General features: G+C 35.3%; 1 protein-coding gene across 8 annotated transcripts; it reads left to right on the top strand.

Annotated features, from left to right (window-relative positions):
* Nucleotides 1-5,074: 5,074 nt before the first annotated feature.
* Nucleotides 5,075-10,826, top strand: LOC114750975 (nuclear poly(A) polymerase 4-like). 8 transcript variants are annotated; one of them, XR_003740701.1, is made up of 13 exons: nt 5,075-5,691; nt 5,794-5,871; nt 6,261-6,368; nt 7,102-7,164; nt 7,261-7,422; nt 7,504-7,617; nt 7,750-7,812; nt 7,952-8,281; nt 8,383-8,547; nt 8,695-9,634; nt 10,053-10,114; nt 10,204-10,355; nt 10,549-10,826. XR_003740701.1 is itself a non-coding variant. In XM_028939618.1 (12 exons), exons 1-12 carry the CDS (start codon nt 5,557-5,559, stop codon nt 10,496-10,498), a joined length of 2,313 nt encoding a protein of 770 aa, XP_028795451.1. In that variant the 5' UTR covers nt 5,075-5,556; the 3' UTR covers nt 10,499-10,826. The 8 variants fall into 8 exon arrangements, 7 of the variants coding, with proteins under 7 accessions (XP_028795451.1, XP_028795453.1, XP_028795452.1 ...); XM_028939618.1 differs by lacking the exon at nt 10,204-10,355 and having other exon boundaries at nt 10,406-10,826; XM_028939620.1 differs by having other exon boundaries at nt 10,232-10,826.

Here is a 10,826-nt window from a genome sequence, read left to right as displayed (position 1 = left end):
CTGAATTCCACTTGTAAATCGTCTAATTTCACTTCTTCACTTACACTCAAGCACTTACATTTTGGGTTGTAAATTCTCTTGTGTTTACCAAATTTGGGTTGTAAATCCATAAAATTTTATTGTAAATCTTCAAATTTCACTTGCTCATTTGCACTTAAACACTTGCATTTGGGGTTATGACTTCTATTACGTTATTTGTAAATTGCCTAATTTTTGTTGTAAATTGCTGAATTACACTTGTAAATCGTCTAATTTCACTTGTTCACTTACACTCAAACACTTACATTTTGGGTTGTGAATTCTCTTGTGTTTGCCAAATTTGGGTTGTAAATCCATAAAATTTTATTGTAAATCTTCAAATTTCACTTGCTCATTTGCACTTAAACACTTGCATTTGGGGTTATGACTTCTATTACGTTATTTGTAAATTGTCTAATTTTTGTTGTAAATTGTTGAATTACACTTGTAAATCGTCTAATTTCACTTGTTCATTTACACTCAAACACTTACATTTTGGGTTGTGAATTCTCTTGTGTTTGCCAAATTTGGGTTGTAAATCCATAAAATTTTATTGTAAATCTGTAAATTTCACTTGCTCATTTGCACTTAAACACTTGCATTTGGGGTTATGACTTTTATTATGTTATTTGTAAATTGTCTAATTTTTGTTGTAAATTACTGAATTACACTTGTAAATCGTCTAATTTCACTTGTTCACTTACACTCAAACACTTACATTTTGGGTTGTGAATTCTCTTGTGTTTGCCAAATTTGGGTTGTAAATCCATAAACTTTTATTGTAAATCTTCAAATTTTACTTGCTCATTTGCACTTAAATACTTGCATTTTGGGTTATGACTTCTATTATGTTATTTGTAAATTGCCTAATTTTTGTTGCAAATTTCTGAATTCCACTTGTAAATCGTCTAATTTCACTTGTTCACATACATTTGGACTGTTGCGTTTATTTTGTTATATATAGTTTTATTTGCATATTATGATTGAATGGGTTGCTTGGCTTGGTGGTTACAAGTCTTTTGGTGTGCTAAGGGATCCTGGGTTCAAACCCTCCCTTGGCCACTTTGTTTTAAACAAAAAAACTCCGGCCACCGGAGGTCCCGCCGGAGTTACTGTTCCGGCCACCGGTGATCGGACCCCGACGGCGGCCACCTGAGCGCCAGTGGCCGAACCTCCGACCTCCGGTGGCCGGAACAGTAACTCCGGTAAATATTTAGTTTTAAATAAAATAAAAAGGGAGGGTATTATTGTAATCTCACTCTAAAAATTAATATCAGATTGGTCCCTTGGTCCTGCAGTGAGGTTTCAGAAAGTTTTGGGGGCTCTTTGATATTAATTGTTTTCTGCGGTCCTACAGTGAAATTCCCCCTTAAAACAATGCTATATGCTAGCTCCATAAGTAAACATGGGTTGCTCTGCGTTTTGATTTTGTCTTTTGTTTTTTAAAACATCAAGTATCTATCGGCATACCTAATGACTAATCCTTTTGCTAGCTTGTAGGTACCTCGATGAGTGGATCCCTCGACACTTGGTTAAGAGATGATGAGCTCCTACTGCTCAACCACACTCTTTGAGTTTTTTGGTTTTGTCTTTTAACTGCATACTTTTTTCTTGAAATAAATGTTTTTGCTACTTTTTTTCTTCTTTTCTTAATGGCCTTTTGAAAATATCCTAAAATATAAGGAAAATTAGTTTTTGATTCTTATAGTTTTGGTTTGGCTGTGACCTAATTTTTAAATTTTAACTCAAGATAACTTGGTGGATTAATATTCGTATAATATTTTGAAACATTTTCTTAAGTTTGGGATGCACCTTAACCCCTTCGCTAACTTTGACTCCTGCAATTGTTCTAGTTTGACCATTTAAAATGTTATTTCTTATATTTAAAAAATTAAAGTTGTATTTCATAAAACTTATGTATTAACGTTTTAAGTGAATGAAATTATCAAGATTAAGTTATATTAAATTAAAATTTGTAGATTAAGTTTAAATATTAAAAGTAGACACATTTCTTAACAAAGATTTAAACATGTTTTTGAAGAATCAACCTTTTTCATTAGGGAAGAATTGTTAATGTGAGGAAAATATTAGAGACTTTTCAAAAGCTCAAAGCATTTCAAAAATGGGCTTATAGCCTCCAGACAAATGAGCTGATCATGAAAAAAAAAAAGCAAACAAAGTTCTCCTAGAAGTCCAAACGAAGTACCCGCGTGTCCGCATTTCGTGCTCAGCACTCAAAACTAGGCTTTTTTACCAGTATACTATACACAGTAAAAAAAATTATACCAAAATGCTACAGTTTTAAAAGTATTTACCTATATGCCATACTTAAAATCATTTTTAGTAAGAACGGTTTTCAAATTATACACAAGTCACTTGTATGTTTTCTAATAAAAAGTGAAATTATTCTTAGTGTGAATGATTTCACTTTTTGACATTTTATTTTTTTTAAATAAAAAATTGAAATCGTTCATGCCAAGAATGATTTTACTTTATTTTCTTCGCATGTGAGTGTCTCTCTACCATTTCCTTCTTAATGCTCACTTCTCTCACTTCTCAATTCAATCCTTTCTTTCCATGTAAATCTGTAAGGCCACAACAATATATATGCTTTTATATATTTACATGTTCAGTTTTTGTTTCCTTCTTTATCTCTTATCATCCTAGAGCTCTCTCTTCTTATTCTTCTTCCTCCTTATGATGGTTCACTTGATCCATTTCTATTGTTATCTTGCTCTGTTATGTTTCTACTCTTGCTTCTAAGCACTTGACAAAGCTCTTTTACCAATACTGTGGGTATGTTATTTTTCTTCTTCTTCTTCTTCTTCTTTTTTAATTTGCAGTTGTGATATAGAATTTGATTTTTCATTTATACTACTTTTGATGGGTTAATATTTTATTATTCTAATTTTCACGAGGTGAGTGGTGGGTTCAACGATTTGGAATATTTGTACTCTTTCTAAGTTAGGTGCCTCTTGTTTTGACAGCAAAACTATCATCTATTATATTATCTTAAGATATTAAGATTTTGATACAAGCTCCAACTTTTTTTCAGTATATGATTTTTCTTAAATGAAAGTATACTTCTCCAGGAGTTTCAATTTGATAAGATAAAACTGAAAATTAATTATATATATACACTCTAAGTATCAAATCTGTGGTATATATGATGAGTAAGAAGTTGGTAAAAAAAAGAAAAAAGAAAGTGTTCTACTCACTTCAAGTGACCTATTGCTTTCATATATTTTTTTAGGTAAAAATAGGGTGTAAGTAATGAATATTTGAAATGAATGAAAGGCACTCATAATCTCTTTTCTTCATTTTGACTTTTTCTTGCTATTTGTTATGTTACACTTTTGAATCAGTGATGACGTGTCATGATATTAGTGCTTTGAATCAAGAGTAAAATACTGTGAGTATTCTCCTAGTTTGCATCAATTACATAAACCTCTCATCTATTTTAAAAACATATAGTTTAGCTCAATTAGTTAACACTATTAGGAATATTCTAAAAAAATTCTAAAAATATTATTTTTAATTGAAATTCATATTAAAATAACAATATTCTTGTTCGTTACGAGAATTGTTTACCTGAAAAATGATTTTGAAAATTATTTATCTGAAGAACGATTTTAAGTGTAGCATATTGGTAAATACCTTTGAAACTACATCATTTTAGTTTTTTTTTTACTGTATGTAGCATACTAGTAAAAAAGCCATCAAAACTAACTTAATTAACTAATTTTTTAATGTATTCAAATTAATCAACAATCTCTTATGTTAACGACCAAAGGTAGTATATATTAAAATTATTTTTGGATTAAGTTTCATTCAATACTCTAAAATATTTTTTCATGTGTATTCAGTAAAAATATTGGATGTATCTAAAAGATACTTTAAAGCGTCGGATAAATTACAAAATATTTTAAGATATTAGAGAGATCTAACAAAATATTCTAGGGTGATGGATGAATAAAAAAATATTTTTAGGATGCTGAACTTGCCTGAAAAGTAATTTAAGATATTGGATAATTGTATGAGAAAATATTTTAAAATATGGGATGCATCTAAAAAAATATTTTAGTGTGCTAGATGAAACACAATATTTTAGGATAATAAATATATTTTAAAAAATACTTTAAAGTACTAAATAAAACTTAAACAAAAAATAATTCTAATGCATATATTTTTTAATAAGAAAGGTAAAAAAAGAGAAAAAGCAAAAAAAAAAAAAATCCGACGCTGCCATGCTAAGTAGCCGGCGTTTTGAGTGTTGAGTGCACCGCGCACGGAGCGCGCGCCCCTCAGATGGATTCGTGAATTCTCAAGGGGTCAAATCTTCCACAAAGATATTTTTCTTGCTAGTCAAGGAAACTCCCCCGACAACATCGCCTCAAATAGCGTGGCTCTACGATCCCCTACCATCCCCAAAACGCCACGTGTATCTGAGCTTTTTAGGTTTGGAAAACCTCATCACTACGTATCAAATTAAAACCTCCGGCGTTAGCCAAGAAAAAAAAGCAAAAGAAAAAGAATCTCTATGGTTCCTATGTGGTGTTACGTGTGTAAAAAATACCAGTGGTCAAACTTGTATAATCAATAGAAAAATTAAACAATAATCAGTATTTATATAAAATTAGAATTCAAAATTTAAAGATTATATCAAAACAATATCAAGATAAGGAGACAAGAAGATAGATTAGTAAAGCCAAAATATTTAAATCAAGTAAGGTACCCTTACTTAGTTAAATTTGAAAATAATGCTTATCTCAAACATATAATAATTAAAAAACGGCATGCTTTCCTTTTTTCATCCAAAAAGTGACATCTCTTTGAATAAAATCATCAACAACCAGTCAATTAATAACTAATAAGGGACATGTAATCTGATTAATTGATTGATGATTGCAAATTTGATTGATTATGATAATTTTTATTAATATAAAGAGAAAGGGGAAAAAAAGAAAAAGGAAAGAAAAGGAAGTCCGGAGTAGATACGAAGTGAAGAATCCATTTAATATCTCAGAAAAATCAATTGCCCGCGAACCCCACCCACCAAAATTCTCCGGCTCGCTCCCTATTCCGCTCCTCCTCTCTCTCTCTCTCGCTCGCTCTCTCTGTTTCTTTCTCAACCTCACCGACACTGTTTTCCTTCGCGGATTCGTCACTCTTTTTCCCTTATGTCCATCTTTTGATCCGATTCGGTTCTAACGTTGACGCTATCAAATTTTGTTGCGGAGATTTCCCCCTTTTCTTTTCCACTGTCCTTCTCAGGATCTAGGGCTTTGATTTTCTAAACTCCTGCTCGCATTAGGTCATTCATTCTATTACTGTTCGCATAGATGATCTTCGGCTCGGTGTTTTTGAGGTTTAGGGTTCCGATTTTCTGTTTAATCTGATTTTCGTTTCTAGGTTTGTTTCGAATTCCTGGTCGGATCCAGTGGGTTTCTATTTCATTTTCTTTTCGTTAGGTGTTTTTTAGGATCATCGTTATTCGAAAAAGAATAAGAAAAGGAAAAATCTTTTTACGAGGTTGAGATGAATAACTCTGGGGCAGTGACGACTTTGTCGCAACCTTCCCAGTCGGCGGCTAAGCAATATGGCGTGACGAAGCCGATATCCATGGCTGGGCCGACGGCGGCTGATTTACAAAGGACTTTGGAGTTAGAGAAGGTTCGATTTTGTGTTAAGTACCTTACTTCTCTCGAATTCAAATACTAGAGACTGGATTATTGATGAATTCTGGGATTTTTTTTCACCCCTTGGGTGCGAAAGTTTCTGGGTCGTTCAGGGCTATATGAGAGCAAAGAGGAGGCTGCTAAGAGAGAGGAGGTCCTTCATCGACTTGGACAGGTGATTGCGCATCTCTTTATACTCACGGGTTCTCCTGTTACCGTGTTCACTTATGGGGATAGAACCTTTAACGGGTAGCCTTGGTATGGCGCGACAAATGTTACGGACTCACATTTTATTGGGATGGTCAGTGCTGGTCGTACAGAAGTGTCACGAAGCATGATCTGGAGGGATGTTTTTATATATTATTAAGAAACATAGTCTAGCTCTTATTTCCATGCATGTTGAAGTGATTCTTTGCTTTGTTCTTTATTTATCCAAGTGATGGCGTTGCTAATTTTGTCTTGTTATGACCGCTTGTTGTTTCCTCGTAACCCCAATCCCTCGCCCTCGGGCCCCCAGAAAGAAAATAATATAAACGTTGCTGTAAATTTTTTTGTCTGTTTCAGATAGTAAAGGATTGGGTGAAGCAACTGACTCGGCTAAGAGGATACACTGATCAAATGGTGGAAGATGCAAACGCTGTCATATTCACATTTGGTTCTTATCGGCTTGGGGTGAGTTTGTTTGATGCTTTTTTTGATTTGCGATGCTTTATGATTTGACTTAACCTTGGAGTAACTGTTGTGTCATGCTTAAGCCAAGTGTTTTATTTTTCAAAAAAGCATTTCAGTGTTCATGTATGGTAACCCTGGTATTATTTATAGTTTTTAGTGCCTAGTATTGTGCATACATTGAAATGTGCCGCATGTTGTCTCAAACATATTAATCTAAATGGGAATGGAACGTCACCTGTTTTCCTGGATCGATATGGAAAATACATTCCTAACCCAAAACTTTGGTTTCATTTAAAAGCTTCATCATCATCAATGTCCATAAATGCAATGGCCTAGTTGTAGAAATATTTTTGTTGTAAGCCTATCATTGATTTATACATATGATGCCTTGTTCCAAGGATATGCAATGGGGAATTCAATCTCTATCTTGTGCAGTATGGACTGGGATTATAATTGCACTAAACTTAATCTGGAGTAATTACATCTAGTTTTTGACGGAAAACGTAATTAAAGAACTCATTTCTGGCACGCTTTTATATTTATTAAATTAATCCATTAGCTTGCAGATCATTCATTATCAGGATTCAGAATTTATCATGACATTCTGATCTACGTAGTCTGCTGACAAATCACTTTTAAGGAATTAAATGATGCTTTTTTTGGCTTCCCTTTTTTCTCTAGGTTTTTTTTTTTTTTGGGAATTAATATCTATAAATAATTTTTTATGGTGCAGGTGCACGGTCCTGGGGCAGACATAGACACATTATGTGTTGGACCATCCTATGTGAACCGAGAGGTATGTTGGAAGTGCAAATAATAGTCGTATTTGTGCTTTGTTTTAGTCATTTTCTATTTTTCTTTTTGGGTTATAACTTGCATATTGCTTCACCAGGAGGACTTTTTCTTTGTATTGCATGACATTCTGGCTAACATGGATGAGGTCTCTGAACTGCAACCGGTTCCAGATGCTCACGTACCAGTTATGAAATTCAAATTTGATGGAATATCAATTGACCTGCTTTATGCCAGTACATCTTGCTTGGTTGTGCCTGAAGTAAGTGCTGATTGTTAATTTCCTGTTTCCACTCACTGGATGATCAAAGTTAACTGCCTTGTATCTGAATTGCAATAACAGGACTTGGACATATCTGATGTATCTGTCTTATACGATGTGGATGAGCCTACTGTTCGAAGCCTGAATGGGTGTCGAGTTGCAGATCAAATTTTAAAGCTTGTTCCAAATGTTGAGGTAATTCATCTGTCTGCATTCATTCCTGAAATTTAATTATCTGGTTCCTTTGGAAAGTGCTGTGGTATTCGGTAGATCTCCCTGTGTCCATAACTAAGTCTAGTTTATTTTTCTCCATATCTTGCTTTGTAGCACTTTCGAACAACACTTCGGTGCTTAAAATTTTGGGCCAAAAGACGAGGTGTTTATTCCAATGTGAGTGACTGATATCTTTACCCTCTTTTTCCATTCAAATAGTTTAGTTTATCTTACTTGCAATCACCATCCCTATAGTTGATGATTATGTTACTTGTTCTGAATTTTTCCACTGTTCTTTTTACAACACTGAATTCAGGTGACTGGATTTCTTGGTGGTGTGAATTGGGCTCTTCTTGTTGCTCGAGTGTGCCAGCTCTATCCGAATGCAGTTCCAAGTATGCTCGTTTCTCGATTCTTTCGAGTGTATACGCAGTGGCGCTGGCCAAATCCTGTCATGTTATGTCCAATTGAGGAGAATGAGCTTGGATTTTCTGTTTGGGATCCTCGTAAATACCCTCGTGACAGAACACATCATATGCCTATCATTACTCCTGCCTATCCCTGCATGAATTCTAGTTACAATGTTTCAACAAGTACACTTCGTGTTATGATGGAACAGTTTCAGTATGGCAATAAGCTCTGTGAGGTAAGGGGTTGGTTTAACAATGCTGTTTATAATTAGGTTCTAAGTCCTTTTTTGCCACTTATAATTGATGCTGATTCTTTGTTCTTGTTAAACAAATTCAGGAAATAGAGCTGAACAAAGCCCGTTGGAGTTGTATGTTTGAGCCATACCTTTTCTTTGAAAGTTATAAGAACTATCTTCAGGTAGACATAGTGGCAGCTGATGCTGATGACTTGCGGCTATGGAAAGGGTGGGTGGAATCTCGACTTCGGCAGCTGACTTTGATGGTAGTGTATCTTAGATTTTTGTGGAAGCAATAAGGCTAGTTCTAAATGTTTCATTGTATTGAAGAATCTTGCTAGGGTGGTCATGAATACCGTAATTCAAATACCATCTTTGCTGACTCATTGGTTGCTATCAAATTTTCTTTGCAGATTGAGCGGGACACTCTCGGAAAGTTGCAGTGTCATCCTTATCCTCATGAGTATGTGGATGCTTCTAAACAATGTGCACATTGTGCTTTCTTCATGGGCTTGCAGAGGAAGCAAGGGGAGATTGTTCAAGAAGGTCAACAGTTTGATATACGCGAGACAGTTGATGAATTTCGGCATTCTGTTAATATGTACATGTTTTGGAAACCTGGGATGAAAATACATGTTTCTCATGTCCGTAGAAGGCAAATTCCATCTTACGTTTTGCCTAATGGTTATAATAAGAGATCTCGACCATCAAAGCCAACAGCACAAGTAGAGGAACCTGTTAAATCATTTCACGCAGATGGGGTGTGTAGGACTGAACATGATGGAAACCGTAAGAGGAAAAATGAGGACATGGCGGGTGAGAACCATCATGTTATTGCAAAAAGGCTTTCTAGCAGTCCTCAGAGGCAAGATTCAATTTCTTCAGACATTTTGGAAAAATCGGTGGATAGCTTGGGCAGCAGTACGAAAAACAGAATGTGCCAGTTTGAAGTGAATCAATTTCAATGTTTGGCTTCCAAGGATTTTTCTACTGATGCCATGTCTGGTGGTCAAGGTCAAGAGTTGAGGGCTATGGAGAGCATTGGGTTGTCCTATAGAGGGCAAAATGATTTGGATAAAGGAATGACATCTCCTGAACAAGAACCTGAATGTGCGTCAAATTCTAGTGTCATTACATCTGCTACAAGTGATGGTGGTTCTTCAGAGGATGCTGGTATTGAATCAGTGGCAGACTGCGCTGAGGGTAACATGGGAGCAGTTGAGGGGACTGTTAGAGGTGGTGATGGGAGGGCTTCTTTGCAGGAGGATGCTGCATGTGGGAGAGACTCTGTTGCGCTTTTGGAGAATGCAACAACTAGTGAAAAAGGATTATTGCAAGATGAGCTCTGGAACAATATGAGGTTTTATCTTCCAATTTTTTCTGCGCTTTTCATTGCTTGTTGAATTTTTATTCTTGTGATTTCTTTTTCCATATATTATGTTCTTAGCACATTGTTCAACTATTTTATCAAACCCCCTTCCAAAAAATAAAATAGTACTAGTACTATCTAAAACTCTTATCAAATGACCTGGTTATAAAGCCATTGGGATATTGTTAGTAATGTTCATCAAATTGTTGAGTGTTGCCGTTGTGTCTTGATAGCTGTTATACAAGTGTTCGTTTGGTACTTAAGTATTGGGGTAGTTTGTGTCATTATGTCTGGATGTTAATTTTATTTTTCTGTTGAAACTTTTGTCCGATCATTGTATCTGATGTGTTCTGACCACTCACCTTTTTCTCTTTTATAAATATCTCTGGCTAAATGCTGCAGTAGGAAAGGTTCTTGATTCCAGGGTTATTGATGGCTCAAGTTGTACAGAAGCTAGAGATAAGGCATGTCTTTTTGGTTAATAACGGTTTCCTGTAGCAAATCTGTTCGTTATTTGTCTTTATGCTGTTGATTCTGTTTTGGGCCATGACAGGAGATTCAATTTAATGTAAATAACACAGGAGATTTGAATTTAGCATCAACCAAGAGTAAATGAATTCGACATCAATTTCTGGAGAGATCAAATTTTGTATCACATCACAATCTTAAGAGGGAGCACATAAGTGAAAAGGCCATCAAGTTCGGGTAAGTACTGAATTTAAAAGGTGGCGTTCATTGCTCTTAACTCTTTTCAGGCATGCTCGGCTGTCCCTCCAACCTCGCAAATGTGGGACTTGTCATTTGCTGAAGAGCTTCTAGGTGTGACAGCTCAGCTACGTCTGTCATAATCTTTTGGTGCATTATGGAACTTACACAGGATGTTGTCTTGTCCTCTTAGAGTTGGCTAGGATTCTCCCTGAACATCTTTGGCATGCAGTTGCGGGTGTTATGTTTTGTGGCAGATTTGTGGTCATTTTCCCTTTTCTACTGCGTTTAGCTTTTTGTTGCATATTTTTCCGGGAGGTAAAGAGGCAAAACAGATGGTGGGTTGGGGTAGGTGGGTGGGTTGGGTATGAAATTGAGGAAGACGCATACATGGCAAACACGTCTTTTGTACATTTCTGCCTTGACGTATATTTAGTACAAACCCCGTTATTTTGACCTGTACTTACGTTT

Source organism: Neltuma alba, unplaced genomic scaffold, assembly GCF_004799145.2.
Source record: "Neltuma alba isolate B1F8T4 unplaced genomic scaffold, ASM479914v2 tig00006717_pilon, whole genome shotgun sequence".
NCBI classification, from domain to species: domain Eukaryota; kingdom Viridiplantae; phylum Streptophyta; class Magnoliopsida; order Fabales; family Fabaceae; genus Neltuma; species Neltuma alba.
This window is presented reverse-complemented; position numbering and strand designations above follow the sequence as displayed.